General features: G+C 44.2%; 7 protein-coding genes across 7 annotated transcripts; 2 read left to right on the forward strand and 5 right to left on the reverse strand. All coding sequences in view use genetic code 12, as the record gives it.

Moving 5' to 3' along the window:
- Positions 1-918: 918 nt before the first annotated feature.
- LODBEIA_P07180 (uncharacterized protein) lies at positions 919-2,538 on the forward strand (the record flags this gene model as incomplete). Its single annotated transcript, XM_066976669.1, has 1 exon — positions 919-2,538. One exon carries the CDS (start codon positions 919-921, stop codon positions 2,536-2,538), a length of 1,620 nt encoding a protein of 539 aa, XP_066827656.1.
- Positions 2,539-2,572: 34 nt separating this feature from the next.
- Positions 2,573-3,253, reverse strand: LODBEIA_P07190 (uncharacterized protein; the record flags this gene model as incomplete). The annotated part of the gene is made up of 2 exons (XM_066976670.1): positions 2,573-3,078; positions 3,181-3,253. 2 exons carry the CDS (start codon positions 3,251-3,253, stop codon positions 2,573-2,575), a joined length of 579 nt encoding a protein of 192 aa, XP_066827657.1.
- Positions 3,254-4,250: 997 nt separating this feature from the next.
- LODBEIA_P07200 (uncharacterized protein) lies at positions 4,251-8,240 on the forward strand (the record flags this gene model as incomplete). Its single annotated transcript, XM_066976672.1, has 1 exon — positions 4,251-8,240. One exon carries the CDS (start codon positions 4,251-4,253, stop codon positions 8,238-8,240), a length of 3,990 nt encoding a protein of 1,329 aa, XP_066827658.1.
- A 495-nt stretch (positions 8,241-8,735) lies between these two features.
- Positions 8,736-12,296, reverse strand: LODBEIA_P07210 (uncharacterized protein; the record flags this gene model as incomplete). The annotated part of the gene is made up of 1 exon (XM_066976673.1): positions 8,736-12,296. The coding sequence occupies one exon, from the start codon at positions 12,294-12,296 to the stop codon at positions 8,736-8,738; it is 3,561 nt and encodes a 1,186-aa protein (XP_066827659.1).
- Positions 12,297-15,086: 2,790 nt separating this feature from the next.
- LODBEIA_P07220 (uncharacterized protein) lies at positions 15,087-16,082 on the reverse strand (the record flags this gene model as incomplete). Its single annotated transcript, XM_066976674.1, has 1 exon — positions 15,087-16,082. The coding sequence occupies one exon, from the start codon at positions 16,080-16,082 to the stop codon at positions 15,087-15,089; it is 996 nt and encodes a 331-aa protein (XP_066827660.1).
- Positions 16,083-16,531: 449 nt separating this feature from the next.
- On the reverse strand, positions 16,532-17,248 carry LODBEIA_P07230 (uncharacterized protein; the record flags this gene model as incomplete). The annotated part of the gene is made up of 1 exon (XM_066976675.1): positions 16,532-17,248. The coding sequence occupies one exon, from the start codon at positions 17,246-17,248 to the stop codon at positions 16,532-16,534; it is 717 nt and encodes a 238-aa protein (XP_066827661.1).
- A 539-nt stretch (positions 17,249-17,787) lies between these two features.
- LODBEIA_P07240 (uncharacterized protein) lies at positions 17,788-19,029 on the reverse strand (the record flags this gene model as incomplete). Its single annotated transcript, XM_066976676.1, has 1 exon — positions 17,788-19,029. One exon carries the CDS (start codon positions 19,027-19,029, stop codon positions 17,788-17,790), a length of 1,242 nt encoding a protein of 413 aa, XP_066827662.1.
- Between the last annotated feature and the right edge of the window lie 5,085 nt (positions 19,030-24,114).

Genomic DNA, 24,114 nt, shown 5'->3' on the forward strand with positions numbered 1-24,114 from the left:
CTATCTGACAAGGTTAAACACGTGATCTAATTTGAAAATAGATCTGTCTGGCACCTCCTCTCCTTTCCCCGCAAAAATTGACAAAAAAAGAGAAGGGGGGCCCCCGCTCGGACTTGAGCCTAGACAAAAAAAAAAACCCTTGTCAAGTTGACTAAAGTCGAGCTTAAGTTGTCAAGATGATCCGGATCCTGTCAAGTTGCGAAAATGATTTTGGGTCTCACTCAGGTGAAGTTCTCCGCTTTTCAATAGCTGTGTTGGAGAGGTGTAACAAATTGGAGTATTCAGCTCGTTTTTAGGGCAAAAAAAAAAAGAGAAACTAGTTGCAAAAATTCTTATTGCAGCCAAATTGAAAACCACGGTTTGAAAAAGCCTCGAAATAGCTCCACTACGGTAGATCCAGGGGCTACAGTAAAGTTAATTGCGATCGAGACTTTTGAGGAAACTTTCCCCTTCCTCCCTTCCGTGCTCTTGTTTGCACCTTGGACTTTTTGGGGCTGGTGTGAGCAAAGGAGATAAGGAGGAAAGTAGCAAAAGAATGGGGGCACTGAGGAGCAAGAGGCACAGGATAACTTTGAAAATTTCTTCTAATGAATCAATTCCTTTTGACTAGCCCTTAAAACTGGTTAGGAAAGAGTTGGCCAATCACTTCATGCTGCATTTTTATGACAATGCCTACATAAAAACGGGGTTTCAATTTTTCAATCACGTGACGAGATTGCTGCAAAAAAATCAACAAACTTGTGCATGGGGTGACCGACACGGCAGGTCAGATCAGTACAATCTTGAATCGCACTATACACCAGGACATTTCACGATCCATCCACCCGTTGAAAAAGAAAACATTACAGCGTGAAATTATAGCAAGAGCCTGGACTGATTGTTTTTTTTTTCCCTCCTGTGGTCATTACCGGTACAGCAATGACTTTGGCAAAGCTACCCAGGAATGGTAAAGTCGCAGTGTTGGGCGCAGGGATTTCCGGTCTCACATTCACGTACTTCTTGAGCAAATTGCGTCCAGACTTGCAATTCAAAATCTTTGAAAAATCCAATCGAGCAGGAGGATGGATGTCGCTGCCGTCGCTCCATGTTAAAGACACCAACGAATCAATATTGCTCGAGAAGGGACCACGAACGCTCCGTGGAGTTCGAGACGGGAGCTTATTGATGATTGACATACTCCGAGAGTTGAACTTGCAGAATCAAATTGAAGTCATCCACAAGGACAGCGTTGCTAATAAAAAATACATTACCGACGCCCAAGGTCAACTAATCCAAGTTCCAAACTCTATACCTACTTTTATTGATTTTTTGAAAAATGTCAAAGCTATCGATTTGAAGCTCGTGATGGGCATATTTAAGGAGCCTTTTGTCAAGCCTGTGAAAGAAGATGAGACTGTAGAGCAGTTTTTCAAACGAAGGTTGGGGAGCTCGGTTTTGACGGATAACGTTGCCAGTGCTGTAATGCACGGAGTGTACGCGGGAGATATAGGCAAGCTCAGCATCAAGAGCGTCATGCCTGCTATGAAGGAGATTGAAAATGAGTCGGGCTCGCTCTTGAAACATGCTTGGAAGAAGCTCATAGCGAAGAACAAGATATCTAAAACAACCACAGCCACGGAGGGACCGCAGTTGTCGAGTGAATTGAAAGCCTACGAACAGACGATATCACCCAAGGCTGATTTATTGCAATTACAAACTCGGCTAAAGTCATTTCCAATGATCAAATTACATAAAGGCATGGAAACGCTCCCCAAGTGCTTGGCCCAGTACTTGACTGCCAATACCCAAACTGAGATCAAGTACGACACGCCCGTTGAGCAATGCGACCCATTGACGGGGGAGGTCAATGGCGAAAAATTTGATCACGTTAGAAGCACAATAAGCACTCTTGCATTGGCCAAAATATTTCCTCCTCAAAACCTGCTCGTGCAGTACCTAGCTTCCATTCCATACATTAGCATTTTTTTAACCAACATTTACACGCGAAAGCCTACGTTGATACCGCGAAATAAACCGGGGTTTGGATTCTTGAGACCGCGTCATGAAAATGTCGAGGACAATCCGCAGGCGTTGCTTGGCGTCATTTACGATTCCGACATTGAAAATTATTGTCAGGGCCTCTTTGATGATCACAAAGCCGTGCCCGATGAAAACAACAAAATCACCCTCATGATGGGCGGCCACTACTATTCCAATTGGAGCATCCCTTCAGATAAAATAAGCCTCAAAATCGTGCTAGATGTATTGGAGGAGAAGTTTCAAGTCGACGTGTCGAAATTCAACGTGAAAGTCGTCCCCGTGGAACTGGAATTGGAGGTGGACTCAATTAAAGATGATGATCTTGTAGTGAGCTATTCCTTGCACACCGACTGCATCCCGCAGTATAATCTTGGCTATCAGGAAACGAAGGCCAAAGTGCTCGATATTTTGGACAAGGAGCATTACAAGTTTTCATTTGGGGGCACTGTGTTTGCTGATGGAGTCGGCGTGCCCGATTGCGTCAGCAATTCCTTTAAGGACGCCATGAAACTCATGTAAATATGCAATTAGTTCGTAACGACAATGTTCAATGTTACTCGTACAGCGGTAGCACTTCGTCATCATCATCTGCATCTGCATCTTTTTCTTGTTCGTTTTCGTATTCGCTCGCTTTTCCCTGGTCCGTTGCTTTCAAAATCACCTTGGACTCATGAACAGCAAAGTTGATCACCAACGGCTTGTCGAAAAACTTTTCATCTTGCAAGCTCCGTAGCGCTAACGTCGCCAGATCAACCTGTGCAAAGACGATAAATGCATAACCTTTATGTAGTTGAATCGATATAACGTCACCAAAGGCTGAGAATAAAAGGTACAAGTTGTGATAGAAGAGTCTCTTGTTGATGCTATTGTTCAAGTTTTTCGCGTAGAGCGTGTGGGAAGGCTTCAAGTTCTTGTAATCGAGCTTGATCTTTTTTTTCGAGCTGTTTGAGTCGCGGCCGTTCTTTTCATTTGGTCGTTTGGTTGCACCCATTTGGATCTTGGACCGCGGGGTTGGTATGGTCTGGTATGGCGATCTGGCGTGCTGATGAGTATGAAAGTCTCGAGAATTTCAATGTTTTGCGCGCGGGCCGTTCACCCATCACGCATCACGCATCGAGAAAGACAGAGGGAAGGTGTTTGCCGCCAAAAACATTACCATACTAGGGTATGTGTAGAGCGTGCCTTGACGAGCAGGCCCCATTTGCACAATTTGATACAACACATTCGAGACCATTGGGAAAAAGTCGGCTTATGCTTATACTGCGAAAACTTACGTAGCAGACAACGAACAACCTTCGTGTACACCTTCACTTTGGTGGTGATTTTGCCGAGGTGAAAAGAGAGAGAAGGACGGTTGCTGTAACACCACAACCTTGCACTTAGAGGAAAGTTACCGGACGGATTGACCTAGGGTAGAGAGAGAGAGTGTGTGTGAATGTGGCGGAGTTTCTTCCTCTAACCTTGCTCATCACATGATCATCACCGAGCAAATGTTGATGACAATGCAGCTCGAGTAGATTTTTGGTCTTCAAGTAGAGGGCGACGCAAGTGAAATTCTTCCTTCCCGGTGTTGGTTGGAGGACAACCGGCGAACAGAGAGGGGGATGACTCGAGTAGCAATCTTACAACCCAGCCATCACCCACCATTGCTTCCCCCTAGTGCTCTCACTGCTACCCAAAGTGCCAGCGCCAACACCGACACCCACACCCGTGTACACACCATGTAGATACCAGCACTACGGCAACACTTTCACAACAGACACGACAGAGGGCATATTATTTGATTATCTAGTGGTCAATTTTTTTTCGGTTGTGAGGTGTGCGTCAAGGCTGGTGGTATTTTTGTTGTGGTTGTAATAGCTACCTTTGGCACATTTGGATGACGCCAGGAGTATATTTATCGCAGTGACATCCTGGCAGAACATACTTACAACTCTTACAGGCAAAACCCCCAGTCAACCAGACACAGTACATTTCTTGGAAGGCATCAAGTTTCTTTTAGACACAACGCTAGATCTGGGAATCTTGCAGTTTTATTCGTTATATCAACAACAGTGTCACCTTTTATTTTTTGTTGTAAAAGTGCCATAGACACAGGCTAGGGGGGGGCAAGTTACTTGTTTTTTCTGTTTTTTTCCTTGTTTGTATTGCTTTAAATTGCTTTAAACTATACAATTGGCAATAGATTCACCTTGTCGAGACAACGGCACTGACAACCAATTGACGCCCAAATGACCGAGTCTCCGCAGTTGAATGCCTCATTGATTAGGTTGAAACTTTTGGATGCGCTTCGCAGCGGCGATGACTCAAGGATAGACGCCATTATCCGGGAGTTGAACTCGTCCAAGGCCAACATCCACAACCAAGGGTTGTTGCAATTGAAGGAAACAGTGTTGCATTACGCCGTCCAGGTGGCCAGCTTGCACACGATACAGTGGTTGGTCCAGCACGCCGACACGTATGGCTTGGACATCAATTGCCAGGATCACCAGGGCAACACCCCGTTGCATCTCGCAGCCATGGCAGGCAGACTGGACGTTGTTCGGTACCTCTTGTCGCTCCCACACATAAACGACACCATTGCCAACGTGGACAAGAAGCAGCCCGTGGAAGTCGCCAAGAACCTAAACATCGCCCAGTTGATGCAGTTTGAACGAGCAAAATTTGTCGAAAAAGCTGCTTGCGACTTGAGAAGCTTTTTCAGCAATCGAGACTTTGACAAGTTGGAGCAGTTGTTGGTGTTGAACCCTAGAGCTTCCGACTTGTTGGACATCAACGGCGCCGACCCCGAGACTGGAAACACCGTTTTGCACGAGTTTATACAAAAGGACGACGTTCCCATGTGTGAGTGGATATTGAAGCATGGAGGCGACCCTTTTAAAAGAGACAAGCGCGGCAAATTGCCGATCGACTTGGTCAACCCGAAAGACGAGCCCTTGAAGAAACTCATCAAGGCGGTGTCAAAGGACCAGACTATCATGGACCCTGTGGCTGCAACTAATGCCCCTGGCAAGACGGGGAATGCCCCCACTTATAAAGGATACTTGAGAAAATGGACCAACTTTGCCTCCGGCTATAAACTCAGATATTTCGTTGTGGATGAAAATGGGATCCTATCATACTACACCGATCAAGACGACACCAACAACTCTTGTCGTGGTTCTTTGAATCTTGGTTATGCAACTTTGCATTTGGACTCTTCGGAAAAGATGAAGTTTGAGATTTATGGAAAGAATGGGCTTAGATGGCATTTGAAAGCGAATCATCCTATAGAGACAAATAGGTGGGTATGGACATTGCAAAATGCAATTACATATGCCAAGGACAACATCAAAAGGCGACGTCAACTTGCCAGTGGTGCTGGTGCTGGTGTTGGTAATGCTAGTGGTGCCAATGCTGGTGGTGTTGCACCTCCTACCTCCGCAAACAAAACCGCTTACGGCGACGAACCACACGAACAAGTTTCCACGGCGGAAAGTGAACCAGCCGAAAAGGCAAAACATCATCGTCTTAGAATCCCAGGAAGGAAAAAACACAAGCATAAGCGTGACATTAGCCAAACCTCTGCTTCTGGCGACGAGATTAGCAATAGTAACTTGTCACGTTCATCCACTGTCAAGAGCAATGCAACTTCCTCCGATGGTCCCAAAATAGCAGCATTATCACCCGCAAATGTCTACCCTGGTGCATCGAAGCACACTGCCGAAGAGGAACATGAATACCTCGACACAGATAATGAAAACTTTGACTACGACGCCGATGAAATGGAAGTTGACGATTACGACAGCGAGAACGAAGCGTCAATCGACACCAATCATCTCAATGACGAGATTGCTGCAACCAAGAGGTCGTTGCAGATTGAAATCTCGTCTTTGTTGGAGTTGTTTAGTCAAGTTATGACCAGTAACACATTTGAGCCAAACTCAAAACAGGCCGAGGTGTGCATTGTTGGCAACAATACAATCAAAGCAGTCAGCGACATGTTAGGCAAGTACAATGCCGGTATTGAAGCTAGGGACGGCAAATTGAAAAGAAACTTGGATAGACAATTGGAGGTGAACCAACTTTGGGAAAAATCAATTAGACAGTTGGAAAATGAAATCCAGACTAGAGAGGACAAGTTGGCTGTTTACAAAGGACAGAGGAAACAATTGAAGAAGTACTTCTCGGGTGGAAATAACGCTGCAGTCAGGTCTAGTGGAACCGTTTCTCCTCTTCCAACTACTAAAGTTGATCAAGATAACATCACCAGTGCCCACACGGGCAGGGGAATGAGTGAAGTCCCAGAAGAAACACAGGTGGACCAAGTGGATAAGAAGTTGGATGCAATTCAAGGACATTATGCACATTCTCATCCTCATCTTGGCAATGAGGACGAGCAGAATGCGGGTGCCGCTGCTGGTGCCGCTGCTGGTGCTGGTGCTGGTGCTGTGCCAGAAGATGTAATTGAGTTGTTGGGAGATGATTCAGATGATGAGTTTTTCGATGCCGACGAATTTGAGGAGACCCAAGCCCCCGAATGGCCTTCCGAGCTAACTGGTGAAGAACAGCCTCCAGCACCAGCCAACGGGCCAGCATCAGAGCCAGTTCCTGAGCCAGTTCCCGTTGACGAAAAAGAACAGCTACCAGCCAACGAGTCAGCGCCAGAGCCTGCTCCTGTCAATAAAGAAGCAAAGACAGGAGGATTAGAAAGCAGTGCCCAGGGAGCGCCAGCAGAGCAAGAGGTTAAAGATGAGCCTTCCCACGTGCCCGAAGCCGCCGCGGGTGCAGCTGGTGGTGCCGGCACAGGTCACCAGAATGTGCAAGAGCAATCGGTGGCACCAGATGAAGTTCCAGCTCAAGAAGAACCAACTCAAAAGCAATTCCAACAAGACAGCGCTCCAGGAGACGAAGGGCTCAACCCGGCGCAACGAAAAGTCAATCAAGAATTACAACAGCAAGGTACATTCTTGGGCTATGAGAAACCACCACGGCTGAAGCTTTCCATGGATGAAGATAATAGACCAAAAGTTGGGTTATGGGGAATCTTGAAATCAATGATTGGTAAGGATATGACACGTATGACTTTACCGGTCTCTTTCAACGAGCCTACTTCACTATTGCAGAGATTGGCCGAGGACATTGAGTACAATGACTTGATCAACACGGCGGCTCGATACGATGACTCTACGTTGAGATTGATCTACATTGCCACGTTTGCAGCCACAGAATATTCCTCAACCATTGATAGAATCGCAAAGCCATTCAATCCGTTGTTGGGAGAGACATTTGAATATGCCAGAACCGACCAGAACTATAGACTATTTGTTGAACAAGTGAGTCACCACCCGCCTATTAGTGCCTGTCATGCCACCTCACCCAAATGGGACTACTACGGTGAAAATGCGGTTGATTCAAAATTCTCTGGTAGATCATTTGACTTTAAGCATTTGGGCAAGATGTTTTGTGTTGTGAGACCCGATAACGGGGTCAAGGACCAGAGGGGCAACATTGTGGCCGAGGAGTTGTACAGTTGGAAAAAAGTCAACACTGCCGTTGTCGGTATAATGATTGGTAATCCTACTGTGGACAATTACGGTAAGATGATTGTTACAAACCACACCACCGGTGATACAATCACCGTTGACATGAAGCAAAGAGGATGGAGAGCATCATCAGCATATCAATTATCGGGCCAAGCTTTGGACAGAAACGGCGTTCCACAGTGGGCAATGGGCGGCCATTGGAACTCGAGGATCTACGCCAAGAAGGTCACAGGTGAGCAGCAATCTGGAACTGCCAATAGGAAAATGTCCATCTTGGAGGATCCAGACAAGACAGCACCCAAATCGTCTGACCCCTTCTCGGGTTCCAAGTTTTTGGTTTGGCAAGTTGCACCTAGACCCAAGGTGCCATTCAACTTGACTGCGTTTGCTGTCACGCTCAATGGCCTCGATGAAAACTTGGACAAATGGGTTGCTCCCACTGATACTAGATTGAGGCCCGATCAAAGAGATATGGAAGAAGGTAGATATGACCAGGCAGCTGATGAAAAACATAGACTTGAAGTTAAGCAAAGACAAGCTAGAAAAAGGAGAGATGAACTGGGCGAAACTTATATACCCAAGTGGTTTATTAAGCAGAAACATCCTGTTACTGGTGATATGTATTGGGATTACAATGGCAAGTATTGGCCCGATAGGAAAGCTCACCAATGGCAAGGTTGTCCCGATATTTTTTGAAGACTAGCTAGCTAGCGATTTGTGGAAGGGGGGAAGGTGACAAGTGACACTGTTCTTTTTTTTTTGGTTACTTCTTTCCTTTTTTTAATGTAATAGAGTAGAGAATGCATTGATATAAACTGAAGGTTTTTTTTTTTCAGGAAATTCTGTAGTATCTGCTTGTTCTATAATGGTATCATAACATGGTCGGAAAATATATCAGAAAGAATCCAGGCACGTGACCGAGTCAGGTGGGCTGAACATTTTGGTGAATTTTCAGCTCCAGGAAACAGAAATTCAACGGGAAACTCTTCCAGAATGTATCTCAAACTTCATAAGCTGCCCCTTTTTGTAATCATACTACATAATGAACAGCTCTATGATAAAAGAAATAAAGAATAAAATCAACGTTCAATACAGAAAAAATTTCAACACATTCTATAAATTATACCGGATTGAAATGTCCCTGTCAAATATTAATATATATAGTGTCCCCTAAAAGGATATATTTTTGTCCTAAAAGTTGAGTTTTTGAATGTCTTGAGGATTATAAAATGTACTGATGTTACTGCTTGTTGGGAAAATTGAAACGTTGTCAGATGAGCCGTTATTAGTGCGTGGTGAATGATGATGTGCAGCAGCATTGCTGTGGTGCATCATAGTTGTAGCTTGCGTGCGGATGGTATCTGTGCTCATTTGTTTGAGTAGCGGAAGCCGCTGGACAAAATTGGCTTCCTGGGTCAAGAGACTGCCAACTTCTTCCGCATCATCGCCATCCTCTGTATCAGCGTCAACATTTGATTCATTGTCGAGCAAGCTTGTTTCTGTGTCTTCAACTTGGTCGTCTTCATGTTCATGTTCTTCATTATTATCGTTAAGGTTGGTGTCGTCGTTGTCATCATCATCGCCATCATCATCATCATCATCGTCGTCGTCGTCAATCACAGCACACTCATCCACCTCTCGAAGTGGACCGATGGGCTCTTGGCAATCAAGTTCCTCTCCGGCACCACCCGTTGCTTCGTTCAAGACGCTTTCAATAGCAAAGCTTGCGCTTGAGATGCTGGTGGAATCGGGAAGACTTGAAGTAGCCGGAGTTCCATTGACATCTGGTGCCGAGTTCGAGCTTCCAGATTCGAGACTCCTGTCGTCGGATGAACTCGAATGATTCGACATTGGACGTGGCTTGAATTCCTTGTTGGGCAAAAGCGAATGGGATAAACTTTCCCTGATGCTTGACTGTCTTCTCCTCAGTGCTGGGGTCAGCCCCTTGACGTTGATAACCTCGTCAATCGTAGAACTGTGATGGCGCATACTTGCTTCATCCAAGTGCGTCGTGTCATGCTGCTCGTATGCTGGAGCTGGCTCCCCGGGCATCACCATGGGAATGCTGGGAACGCGACTCAAGGGGTCCTCCGGGATTGAAAATGTTCTCGTTAATGGTGTTGCAACAGGAGACGTGGCCTCTTCAAATGTCGGCAATGGATCGTCGTTATTTGCTCCTTGATTCCATTCGCGGATAGTTACCCCGTTATGGTTATAGTTTGGAGTGTTGAACACAACACCATCACCACCGGCAAACCCTTCAAGTTCATCATACTTGGGCAACTGAATTGAACCCTCGTTACATTTTGAGCTCAACAAAATCAACGGCGTGTCCACAACAACTTCATAATGGTGCATCTTGTAATGGTCCTTTGGGTCAGGTTTGGAGATTCTAAAACACACTTGCAACCGATGATTTATCTGGATGTGGCGATAGTTCGAGTCGGGATACAATCCTCGCGCGATAAGTGTATAGCCATTTTTAATATTTTCCGGAGGCGTGTGTTTCAAGGACAAGTCATCAGATAAGAAATTCGATGAGTTGGGTTTGGCCAATTCGTGCGGACCCAACTCGTCAACATTGGCCAAATTCGTTTCCAAGGCGCCAATCACGGGCGAATATGGCGTCATTGGTTTGCCTGATGGGCCCGTTTCATTAACAAGCGACGCTTTTCTAGGCGTCAGCTGAGCCGCAAGTTGTTGCTGTTGTTGTATAAGTAGTTGTTCTTCCTCGTCTGGATTCGACGAGGCTGAAACCTTGTCATTCTTTGTCGTTAAAAATGGAAGTGCAATGTTGATGTCCAACGGCGAGGCAATCATTCTCTCTGCTGCAGGCTTTGATTGTGATTGCTTTTTGCGAGCAGTTTTCGGTCTTTCCACTTCAGATTCAGGCTCATAACACGAAAAGAGCAAATTATTTTCGGGGCACTTGACCACTTCTTCCTTGTAAGAGTCGCCAAACGAGCTTGTCGATTGCTTGCTCTTGGTCTTTAACTCGCAAATGGACACCACTCTTTCTCGAACTTTGCCTTCTTTGCTTGGGTGCAAACAATATGGGTCTTCGCTATCGTAGTCGTACTCCTTGGATAAGCTTTTCGACACATAGGTGATTCTCTCCAAGACATTGAATTTGACTCGCTTGACAATCACGTCCTTGACGAGTGGAACTAGCTTGACATTGATGACATGCTCCGAACCTAGTGACACATACTTTCTTGGAAATGTAATCATGTAGTGGACCGAGTCGTTCCAGACTCTATTAACATAAATGGGCTTGTCTGCAATCGAATTGGCAAAATTTGGTGGTGTTCGAACCATGGGGAGGTTATAAGATGCATCAACTTTCAATTTCCGACTCAACTTGTCACTAATCTTGTTGAAATTAATCAGTAGTGTGTGAATTAAACTCCCATTTATGGATACTATTGATGCAGGGATATGTTCTGGTAACAAAATGGGCAACAAAAACACATAAAGACCAGCTTTATGTGTAGTTTCCAAGTTCGAATTGGAGTTAGAGTTTGAGTTTAAATTGGAGTGAGTAATATGTGATGAATGCAGCGAGCTATTGCTTGTCGATAATTCTTCACCCAACTGCTCTTCTGAAACATTGCCCCTGGCAGACTCTTGCCAATCTTTGATATTGACCAACTTGTACTCCCGAGTACGCTTGGCCAACTCCTCAGGGGCGAGGTTTTTCAGCTTGACGTCATTCGAGTTTGATGTGCTGATATAGTAGTCTGCGTCATTCAACGAGGGAGTCCACTCCATATTGCCAATTTTGAATTTTTCCTTTGAATGCGAGCGATTATAAGGGTCCAATGTCGGCCATAGGATTTGGGTCAACGATTGAAACCTGATTGTCAAGTCCTTGATGGTCGTTTGGTCCTTGATGAGCTCCACAATAACGGCAAACGTATGCGGTATGGGGTATTCGGAGTCAATCTTGGTGCAAAGGTAATTTGGCGCACGAAACGCCTTCATCTGTTGGTGTAAAGATGCCGATGGATGGTGTTCGGAGGAGTCGGTGCTGAATGAAGTGCGCGGAGTTGTCCTTGGGTTGAAATCGGCAGATTCCGGAGTCAACGGGCTTGCATCAACGTCGGACTCTTCATCTTGCTGAGCCATGCCTCCATTTTCCACATCCTCATATGTGAAACTAGTCGATGACGCTGGCGGGAGATAGATGCAGTCATTGGTGTTGGAAACGTAAACTTTGACGCTCTTGGCTACTGAGCCCTGGATCGACGTTTTCAACGGGATGGGATTCTGCAACCCCAAATCCGTCAATTCATGCAATAGTTTCTTCAGAATAACCTGGGCCGTTTCGTGTTTGATTAGTTCTTTTGTTTTCGATCGGAAAATGTTGGAAGGCGATAGCGTTTTGGAATGAACAACAGAGTGAGATCTGGATCTGGATCTGGATCGGGGTAGATGTAGCCCGTGGAGGGAGCTGGAGGTGGACTCCCTACGTGCGGCAGTGCTAGTGGAATTAGTAGCCGCATTTGCGGCGCTTGCTTGATTTGACGCGGAAATGCCATTAACGAGCGAAAACGACGACGATCTTAGCCTCGATGGCTCTTGCGCGGGCGGGGTCAAACTCTTCTGGAATCTAAACTGGTCATGGGTATGGTCCAAGCTGTGGCTCCTGTTCGACTTGGTCAAGCTCAACTCGTCGCCCGTATGGTCTAGCGAATGTCGATGGTGCGCTACTTTGTTCTTGAGCTTATCAAAGCTGAACCCACTATGCATTAGTTGACCGCTTTCTTCTTGTTTATCCTACTTTGTTCTTGATGTTGAAAGGAGATCTGGTGGTGCCCTTGGTGAGTAAAAATTTGGCTGCCAATTTTTATAGTGAAGAAAATCAAAAAAAAAAAAATCGTGATTTTCGCTTGCTTCGGCAGTAAAAAAAAGGCCTTTCTTAGTAGGTGACTGTATGGGTGTGTAGATTTCGGGAAGCTATTCCTGCTTCAGTTTTTGGTGCAACTGGTGGATAAGGAAAGTTGAGACTGCAAAGACTCCTTGGTCTGTGGGGGGTATCTCTTGTAGAAAGAAGAAGAAGAAGAAGAAAGAAGAGGAGCAGGTGGGGCTGGGGTTGAAAGTGTGGACAAGTTTTGTCTACTTTTATTTTACTGGTAGATGCGCCTCCATAATATTAACCGATTTGTTTGGTGCAGCAAGAAAAAGGGAACAATTAACCAAAACGAAAGAAATATAATAGAACAAGAATCGTTGCAGCACAGCGAGAGAGGAACCAGAACAGGCAGAGAGAAACGGTCAGTTGGGAGGAAAAGCGTTCCTTTGTTGTCTTGTTGTTGTTGTTGTTGTTGTTGTTGAAAGGACGATATCTGGGTTTATTGTTGAGAGCAGTGACGATGAGGATGATCAACAACACTACTGCAACACTGCAACAACAGCAGCAGCATGTATTGCAAGGCTCACATGACACGATAATTCCGAAGTTGAAGGTCAGTTGAGACCAAAAGCCCTCAATACCTCCAACCTTGACTACAGCTGGACCAGCAGAAACCTCGTTACAGCTCCCCTCGTTGTCTCGCAAACACGCATACTTACCTTCACACCTATACTCTCTCTCTCTTGTGGTTTTTTGGCGAAAGTAAAGGCGTGACAGGGCTTGATAATATTGAGTTAACTACTCCCTAGCCCGCCGCTCCTGTTATATTCTGCCTGTTTTACTGCCCCTACTAGAGCTACTACCTCAACAACTAGAGGGCACGCGTGTCATCATCATGCTGGTGGAAATAAGTGAACAACAAAAAGCAAAAAGAGGCTTCTATTGTCTTTATCCGTAAATCAACCTTTGGCTACCGCTCAACAACAACAGCTGGTGCTGGATGCAAAAAAAAAAAAAAAAAAAGAAACTCCACCGGCTGGGGGAAGGTGAGTTGACAGAAGAGACAAAAGGGGGTTCAGGCGTGGGGAGGTCGGTCATAAAGGGTAAAACATTATTATTATGAGCGTGGGTACCATCGTCAGCATCATTGTCTCTCCATCCATCTGGTATTATATCATGTACAAATAGTAAATCGGCTTTAAGCAACGAGCGGACCGAAGTTGCTTACTGAAGTGAGAGAGGAGCTAAATGGCTCAGTATTTTCGCGGTGGTTGGCGGGGAAGAGTGGTAGTAGTGACCGGCTGGTGGCGACTGGCGGGTGGTGAGTGGGCCGAAATAGCGTCAAAGAAAAAGCTTTCTTAAGGGGGGGTAGGGGCGGTGTGGCGTGCCGAAGTCACGAGTTTTATTTTTTGTTTTCCCTTCTCTCTTTTGGTTCGGTTTGGAAGCAAACCACCCCGAACAGCTGCTTCCGCCCTACCATCGTCATCATTCGAAGGAATAGACAGTCACAGACTCCACATTATGGTTATCCTATGGCCCTATTCTTATGAATAGTCTACTATTCACTCATCTTTTACTCTAAAACATAGACCACACTCAAGGGGGGGGGGGGGGGGGGAAGAAACGCATCTAATTGAAAGGTTAACAGTTTCTATAAATATTTGCGCTACATCCCACTTGCCCTTTTTTTGATAACAAGACGGGGCGTGGTTCGTTATCTGTGGCGCCCTTTGAGAACGGTGCAAATTGCAAATTGCAGATTGCAAATAAAGCCTTGGGATCTTCTGGTTTAGATTGCGGTCAGGCGTAGCGTACTTTCATCGGATTGAGCGGAGGTAACCATTAACAGCATTCATCGACAGTAAACTGAAAAGGAGAGGGAGGTAGATGGAGACGAGGCTTTGGTGTTGAAGCCACCTCCTCCCTCCTTTGCTTTCCCACAAGTAAACCCGAACTCTCATCTTCGTCTCCATAGAAAATACTAGGTAAAACGTTTGTTTATCCACCTCCAGAGAGGAACAGGTCATGTCTGAGACTCCCTTGGAGAGAGCGAAAACCAAAAAAAAGAAAGAGACAACCAAAATTGCTTGATCTTGCATTTCTTCAAACTGCACATCTATCGATTGCCATGTCTACCACTTGGTCATGGGTTATAGATAACCTCTAAAGCTCAAAATCTTGATCTCTGTACTGCGAAGCTTCGAGGTCTTGGCTTTGAAAAATACTCGTCTCTTTGTAGTTGTGATACTGTGGATCGTCATCCCCCTTCCTCCACTTCCTCCATCTTCTCCACCAGCCATTCCTCATTCTTCTCTAATAATAGTGAGACATTGTTTTGCAAAAAAAATAAAATATCACAGTACCTCCACCACGAAAATGGTCTGCCCCACATAAACTCTGGGCGAAGATAATATTGAGCCCCAATCGTGCATATATATTTATCCTAACGGTGGGTCATCCAGGCTGGTAGACGAGCTGTTTACCAAAGGGGGGAAACGCGGAGGGAGGATGGAGAGAGGGAACACAGAGAGAAGTTTGTCACGCCAAAGCTGTGGATTGTGTCATTCAACAACACATTGAGAGACCAACAAACAAATCACCTTTAAAGTCAGAGATCAAACTCAGAATCAAGTAGAGACAACAATCTAAATCTCAAAGCTGGAATATTCTGAATTGAAACTTCTCTATTAGTCAATTGACAACTCGTCAATATTCTTCGTCTCCCGGTTTTGCTTCAACATCTCTTGCCCATACTCAGACAACTTAATCTCACCACCAACATCCAAACTAAATATGGTTTCTTTATTCAAACTCTTAACGTCATCACCACTGGCACCACCGCCGTAAGATTTAGGCAATTCCAGCTTGGGTAGAGTTTCGGTTAAATCGCCATGGTTCAACACTTGAAATTTCTTGAGCGTATCGGCATTGATGATCCCCAACGCTTTGAAAAATGTAAACACCCACCCCATAATCAAGGGAACGTTGATAAAGTACTTGGTGCTTAAAAGCTCGGGATAATTGTGGCCGAAAATCTCGATGATTTCCTTTGTGGCTTGTTTCATTCCAGGGTCGATTCGAAACATGCTGACATTGTTGTAATCGTGAACTTGTCCAATCTTGTTGTTTTCCTTGCTGGTGAAATCAATCAATTGAAGCGATTTCTCCATAAGACCAACTCTCCATCGTAAAAACTGACTCCCGGGTAACTCCCTCTGAGTGTTGCTGTTGTCAGAGCCACCGCCAAACTTTTCGAATATTTTCTTGGGGTTCTTGAGATTGCCGTAAAGATTCCACGTTATCACATGTAGATTGGCATTGGCCTCGGGGAAATTGGTAATCACTCCCAATTCATTCAAATCCGGATGGAATTGCTCTTCAAAGGCCGCATGCAATGGCTGGAACTCATTCCTCCAGTTCAAAGTCTTGATTATACGCTCCGTGGATAACGCCACGTCGTAACCGTCAGCAGCAAGAAACTTGTTCAAGATTTCATTTCGATGCGGCACCGAAACGTACCTTTGGTCGTCGGTGTTGATTCTGTAGCCAAAGATCTCATCATACTCTGGGTTCTCGGTCTTCTTGAGAATGTCTGGAATTGTTGAGATCAATTGGGCTAGCTTTGTTGCCTGGTCATCTGTCAATTCGGTTGACGTGATTGATTCTTTGATTTCCTTGGTCATGATGGAAGTTGGATTTAATGAAGGAAAGTTGGAGAGTGGTCAGGGGAGTTTCAACCTGAAATCCCGACACGCAACAGATTTTCTATATTTTTTTTCGGTTTTGTCTAAATCAAGACTGGAATCCCATGTACGGCTTTTCGGCTTAGTTCAGTTTTTGTCGTTTGTATTGGCGTGGAACTTTTTTTTTTTCTTTTTAAAAAAAAGCTGTTATCTTAAAGATCAGTAAAGCACGTGATCTAGAAGTGACCTAGCCGTGACATTCTAACAGGAGAACCAATGTGGGGCTGAAAAGCTTTGGTATATAGAGACAACTGCAAAGCTTTAACAATGCAAGTCTTCACTTGACATGCGTGTACTTCTTCTCTAGTTTAGCTAATTTTTATCAAAATCCAGTTACAACATCCACTCGAAGGAATTCTAGCAAAAAAAAAAATGAAATTTCCTCCCTTTTACACAACCTTGAAATCATTAACAAGCTCATTCAATTCAGCTCCACTAACAGTCAAAACGCTCTCCCTCAAATCATCAGTCAACCCCCTTTGCGCAAAGTCGATCGCGATTTTGCCCACATCACTAGCATCAATAGGCTGCATCAAGGGCGAGAACCAAGTTCCCTGGATCCAACCACCAATTTTCTGGGCCCAATCATTCGCAAAACCATGTGCTTCTTTCCTCTCGCCTAACAAGACCCCCGGTCTTAAGATTATAGTATATGGGAACTTTAACGCAATAATAGCATCTTCCAATTCACCTTTAGTTTTCATGTAGAGAAATGGGGATTTGGCACTTGCGCCATAAGCAGACACCAATACACACACTTTGGCACCTTGGGCCTTAGCTGCTTTGGCGCTTTCGTAATTGATGCCGTAGTCTATATCTTTGAAATTTTGCGATGAGCCCGCTTTAGCTCGAGTCGTGCCAAATGCCGAGATGTACGCATGTGCGCCGGGCTTCAAGTCTTTGATTATCGTGGGCCATGTTGACGTATTTGGTTCAACCACGGATTCAATTTTGGTCTCCTCCCCCGTGGTGGTGGTGGTGGTGGCGAAGTTTGGTTGGCGTCTTGTAAGTGTGATTAGTCTGTTGAATGCTTGCGATTCCTGGCCGTGTTTTATGACTTCGGTGCCGACAAGACCTGTCGATCCCAAAACGAGCAAACTGGACATGATGAAGGTGATTGATAACAGGTACTGATGAATAGGATATAGCGATTCAGCGAGAAGCGAAGAAGGCTGGGAGCGTGGACAGTGGCGGATCTTTATAAACAATTGACGTGGGCGTGGAAAGGGGATAGACGATAAGATGAGCCACAAACCCCTAGCGCCGCGCGTATGACGTAAAAAGGGATGGATGGTGTGACAATTGTATACACGTTTGCAAAATATTACTGGTCAAAATGCTTCAACTCTCTCGATAACGTTGTAGCAAGATTCGTACCCAGCACCTATGTTCTATCTACAATAATAAACAAACAACTTGTGTGTGTGTGGAGTCTCCAGCTTGACCTAGTGTTGGCTAAACAAGGCAGAAAAATCAATATAGGAAAGCAGTGAAAGAGAGACAGCGGTAAGAAGCATTGTAGAACGAACCCCAGCCCCAATTGCTTCACCTATTCCAAATAATGGTTCAACGTTTCTGACGACTAGATTGACTTCAAAAAAAAAAGTTCAAAAAAAAAACGACTCCTCTCTTTTCAGTTCCCAAATTAGTTGCGGCTTCCTGGCACCAATTTAAAGGACAAAATATCATTCTTCCCAACGTCAACCGTATCTTCCTCGCCAATCCTAATCCCGCCAACACCTTCAATTGCCGCAATCGTCACGTCGCCCATAATCTTTCTCGCAACTGATATCACGGGAGTTCCCTTTTTAACCAACAAGCAATCACGAAAGACAAAATCGCCAGAGTTTCCTGTAAAGTTATGTATGTTCCTCACGGGGTAAACGGGCACCAATTGCAATAACTCGGCTGCAGCTTGAAGTAGTTGAACAACTCCGGTCGAGCCAAACCTATATAGCACCAAATCTCTAATATTCTCGATTCGATTCTTTAATTTCTCATCCAAAGGTTTCAAACTGGCATCATCGGGTAAATCCTCCTTGGTGTCGACGAACTCCGTTCCCGGGTCGTACTTGATAAAATTCTGCGCTACTAGCTTCCTCAAGAAAACCTCGGTTATCGAAGAACAAAGCACAGCCTTGGACTTGGGGTATTTTAAAATGATTTTCGATACATTCTTATCCGAGTCAGGGTGATCCATCTTGTTTAGTGACAACACCGTGGGGAATTTCACCTGCATGAATGCCCGCACGACATTCCCGAGCATTTCGTCATCCCAGTCTTGCAAAGGCGGCAAATTCGGTATTATATCCAACGCCTGAGCTATCAATTTCGTATTGGCAACGTATCCACCAAGCTGCTGCCTCAAAGTCTCCAAAGTGGTCTGTTTCGTCCCCACATGTTTGCGCACCACCGACCCCCATCGTTCTTTCAAATTGCCCATGATCCATTCGAAAATCTCATTCTGCAACCACTCGATATCGTTCAAAGGGTCGTATCCTCGCGTAGCTTTCCCCTCGGCGTCAGTAGTGCCGCTGGCGTCAACAATGTGGATCAAACAGTCGGCCTCAGTCAAATCGCCCAAGAACTTGTTGCCCAAGCCTCGACCCAAATGAGCATTCGGCACTAGACCCGCGACATCTAGCAACATCATCGGTACTCCTCTTTTGCCATTCCGACAATAGCCGTAATTGGGTTTACATTTGTCTTGTTTGTTGAATCTTTTGCAAGCGCAATCGATTTCAAGGTAGCCCGTGGCCTTGTTGGGATCGATTGTCGTAAAGGGGAAAGCGCCGACTTTGGCATTGGCGTCTGTGAGAGAGTTCAAGGTGGTGGACTTGCCACTTGATGGTTTGCCTACTAGGCCAATGACTATTTCTCTCCCCATGGGTGGTGTCAATGATATACTCCGAGTGTATTGAACTTTTGGCTGGTTCTTTTTTCTTTCTATTGTATTTTTTGTTTTATTTTCTTTTTAGTATTGTTGGTTGGAGTGGTTGATCTTCGCGAGCCGATGAGTGTGATGCCCTTAGTGCGATAACCAAAATTTTCAGTTTTTGGAGTGGCTGCAAAAAAGCAGCTTTTACTGCGAAAGCATTGTTCTTTCGATTCGATTATTCACTCCGGGGAAACTCTGGTGCCCGAGTTCAAAAAATGGGAGAAGTTTCTGTTGTAGTGTCGTGCTCTGTATTCTAGCATGCCCTCCACTATCTAAAAAAAGCTGCTACATGACACCCGTTGTCATGTTTAAATGTCCCCACCAGGCTTTTCAATGAAACTTGAGTGGGGAAAGCGTTCTGGAGGTTCGCCTGTTGTAATATATAGTTTGGTTTAGTGAGAGTTTAATCAGTGTCAGCACTGTGTTTTCGATTTCAAGTGCAATGAAAGAATCCCATGGTGAAACCACAGCATGCACAATGAGGAGGAGGAAGGGGTGTGATCAAGCACAGGTTTTGTGTTTACAACATTTGTATCGAGACAAGACAATCAAGATTACAGCGTAAGTCATGAACGGCGATCAGAGATTATTGATAACAACTGCATGAGAAACCCAAAAAAATGAAATAAAAAAATGGTATTCTATTTGGTTAAAAAAAACAACTGAAAATTAAATCAATCTCTGTGTCTCTTTTATCTCTTTTGTTGTAGACGCAAACGCAAGGCTCAGCTGCACGCTGTTGCCTCATTGCATAAATCTCCAGCTCACCTCAAAATGGCTCAACTTCGTCAACCACAACGATTCTCCTGACAATAGGCGTGGTTGCGTTGGTGCTGTTACCATAGAAGGCGAGCAGGGGGAGAGTTACGTTGGAGTAGGGTAACGTGATGGCCCAAGCTGCCCCCGTCATCATCGTCATCATCAGCAAAGGAACAAACAAAAGGCTTTGAAGCTGCATGCGTCGTAAAGTAATAATTTGTTGATGTTTAATAGATACATAGGGGAGAGATCATCAGCCTAGCTCGTAGCTACTCATAAATGAGAAACACCACCCTTATTTATAATCGAAACTTCTCCCTTCATCTTCCTCCTCCTCCTCTTCTTCTACTTCTTCTCCATCTCCCTCATCTTCTTTTTGTTCTTCTTCTTCGTCTATTCCTAACCTTTACTAAAACTTATGATGTTGAGGAGATCAAAAAACCAGGGGATGGCAGAAAGAAGGGAGGGCTTGCTCTCCACCGCTCCCCTCCTCTTTTGTTCCAAGGCCCAAGGGATATTAGTTGCTCCTAACTAAAAAAATATATTAAGATCGATTGCATGGTTTTCAAACAGTGTTGATTTGAGATGGTCGACGCTCATGTGCAATCCCTCCCTGATCCCGTGGGAGAAGCAGCATAGTAATTCAAGGACAGTCTCATAACGCCTATCACGAAAGGGTTTAGCGCAGGCAAGGTTTTTCCTTTGAAAAAAAGTCGCCTAACCACGTTTCTAGATTTATAGTGGGCCACAGTCCCTCACAACTTTACGATTCAATCTTCTTCTGTTTTTTGAAAAAGTCTCGCAGTCTCAGTAGCAATCACTGAGTTCCGGAAACTTGTATTTTATGGGAGCTAGATGCCAGGAAATTACAAACGCTTGAACGACGTTTTTTTTTGTTTTTTTTTTCAGCAGCTGTCTTGTACTGGAGAAACGTGGTGGGAGAGGAAAGGGCGGGGTATTTTCTACTAGTCGATGGTGGAAAGAATGTTTCCAAGAGCTTTGAAGTTTGGTTAACCGGTGGGGGTTGCGGCTACCTCAAATTTCTTCTTTGTGATTAACGGGGAGAGGGGGGGGGGGGGGGAAGAGAGCGATGCCGCAAATCACAAAAATGCGAAAAAATTAATCTCGTCTGTTCTACCTGGATCTCAGAATTTGGATCACCTCCTCCCCTCCCCACAAAACCTCAATCTGGTACTGTAACAAGAACCTCAAGTCTTGGCTATTGGCGGACTCATGGAAGTTTAAATTGTTTTCATCAGTTCACAAGGCAATAACACGGATAGATCTAAAACCACGTCAAAAAAAATAGTCAAAATCAAACAAAAAATCTATTCTATTTCTAAAAATCAAATCTAGAATAACTAAATTACCGAATTATATCTTACTTTTCCAGTGTCTATAAACTCTATAACGTGTAGGTATCCTTTTTCTCACTCCTTTCTTTTTTTTTTTTTGACAAGTTTTGAATCTTGTGGTAATGCCACTTAGTTTTTTTTTTTTACATGTAAACCCAACTTGACGGATTCAGGAATCCAGCCTAAACCACGATCATTTTTTTATAATTGCTCCAACTCTGCGGCTTCAACAATTGCTGCGGCTCTTTTAGCCCTAAGAATTACAGGCACTGACGAGTTTACGTACGTTGAGTTTGGGTAATGGAATGGATAAGCAACGGCGGTTGCAGCTAAAAAGGAAGCAAGGATAACGTTGGTTAATTGCATTTTATATTAACGTGGTTTTGGAAGTACTATGGTCTTTGAATCTAGTTTTGCTTCAAAATTCCAAGCTCCAAATCTCAAGATCTATCATGATTGAAAGCAATATTTATACCCTGGAGGTGAGTATACACCGCCCTTTGATATAGGACAAAAGAACAGGAAAGGAAAAACGAAAGCGGTGGAGGCAGGAACTTTTCAACTTCCTTTTTCACTCACGAAATTTCGTGCGCATGCTGCTGTTATCAATGCAGAGCGCTTGTTTGATTGTTCAACATGTGTGGTACCGATAACGTTCGCGTAGTGACGATGCCGATGGTCTGCAGATAGAGGCTACCTGGCTGCATGGCTGCTTCAAAAAATGTAGATATGATTTCGTGGAGGCAGTTTGAACGTTGAGAAAAAGAAAAAAATTAGTAAGCCATCTTTCATGTTTTATTGTAGTGCCTTTTTCCTTCCATGTTAATATCAAGGTAACAAAGCTGTTCGTGTTGCTTTTTTTTTTGATCTACGGTAATGATCTCTATGACTCAGGCGATCAAGTTGTGTCTTGTTTGCTTCTTGTTCCACCTCGTGGAGCAATTTGAAAAACTTCACCCCCTGTCTCATTTAATTTTCCTTTTTAGATGTTGTATAAGGGGACCGTGGAGGGGGGCCTTTGGGGGTGTGCGCTTTGTGAAATGGCGAACTTCTGCGATTTTGCAACTCACCACGCTTATGAAAAGTGATCTCGTCAATTCCTGAAAACTTCTACATTTCATGAAGAGCTTTTTTAAAAAAAGATAGACATAATCTAAAACCGCGTCAGAAAAGAGAAAAAAAATCCACAAACAAATCAAAATCAAAATCAAACAAGTCCTCTTTTTTTCATTTCATAACAAGTGCTATTGACAATATAAAAATACCGAATATAAATCTTTTCTGTATCTACAAAATTAAAACTAAAAAATAAACGTGTGCTAGGTATCCCATGTGGACATTTTTTCGTTTTTGCTCCATCAATGTCGTCAATAAATGTTACCTACTATTCTTTTGTTTTTCAAAAAGCGAACCGAACTTGATGGATTCAGGAATCCAGCCTGGACCATTCTGGCGTGCATTTACTCCAAGGCAGCTGCTTCAACAATTGCTGCATCTCTTTTGGCTTTGAGGATCAAAGTCCCCGAAGCTGATTCTGTTGCGTTCAAGTAAAAGTAAGGAAAAGCAACGGCAATTGCAGCCAAATAGTAAGCGAGGATGACGTTGACAAATTGCATTTTGTGTGTGTGTAGTGGAAAGTTCTTTCTTTTTGTCTTTGGCTGAACCGTTGAATGAGCTGTGGAACTACTCTCTGGACAAAAAATTTCAGGACATTTAGCAAGATTGAAAGCCTTATTTATACCCTGATTATGATATTCATCATCAAGACAGAAGACAAGGTGGGAGGGTGGTTTGGAGAAGAAGGAGGGGAGAACAGAAGGGAAGGGAATAGGAAATAATTAGCTCTCCTCATACGCAAGATAAATTTCGTGCAGCTAATACTACAGCAATGTATGCCGCTTGTTCCTTTTTTTCTCTTTGTTTCTCAGCAGGAGATGTTGATAACATTCGCATAGTGAAGTTTGCGGATGGTCTTTCAACAGCTCTTCTTGTGTGGCTTCAAAAACGAAAAAAAAAACTTAATTTCGTTGAGGCCTTTTGAGCATTGACGAAATCAACGAATCATCTTTCAAAATCAACAAAATGCCAGTGTGTGCCATTCCACTGGTACTCCAAAATGTCAACCTGTTTGATCTTATTGACCATACTAGGGCCTACTTTGTGTTTAACCTCGTCTTTTTTCTATTTTTTTTTCCGTTAAAGGGCACATCTTGTAAATCAGGTACACCTCATTTTGATAAGGGGAGAAAACGTGTCGTCCATGCACCTGGGTCTAAATCAAAACCAAGTTACTTTTGCATAACGCCGACTACGATTTACTTTCATTCAAGGCACGAAAAACAAAATTTTTTGCTCCCCTGTTAATCTCCTAGCCAAATCTGAATAAAACAATAGTCCAAGTTCTGCCTTTTTTTTTTTTTTTTTTGAGAAGACAGACCGCCTTATCAATAAACTACAGCTAGCTACGCTGCAGTAAAAGCGCAAAAAGTTGACATTATCCACAAGTGACACAAAGTTGCCTTGCCTAAAAAGCTTTTGGCTGCCAATAACGGATAATTTGCACTAATGAGGCGACAGATGTTTGGCACAATAAAACAGCAAATGACCCGACACAAAGGACTATTCTTCACATGAGAGGTTGGAAGCAGGTGGACCTGAAGGTTCACGAGATTTCCGTCGCCTTGTTACTCTTTTCTGTGCCTTGAAAAAAATTGACTGGAGAGAGCTCTGCCATCTCTTATCTCGGATAAAGTGTGAGTGGCCTACCCAGTTGTGGCGAGAAGATACACAGCCACACCTCTTTATGGCATACGCGGCAGAATCAACCACCATTCCATGTGGGAAGTAAAAAGTGAATGGCTGCCGCGGAGATACAGATTTAAAAGCCGTGCTCGGGGAAAAAGAAAAGAAAAAGCAAAGA

Source organism: Lodderomyces beijingensis (genome assembly GCF_963989305.1).
Source record: "Lodderomyces beijingensis strain CBS 14171 genome assembly, chromosome: 1".
NCBI classification, from domain to species: Eukaryota; Fungi; Ascomycota; class Pichiomycetes; order Serinales; family Debaryomycetaceae; genus Lodderomyces; species Lodderomyces beijingensis.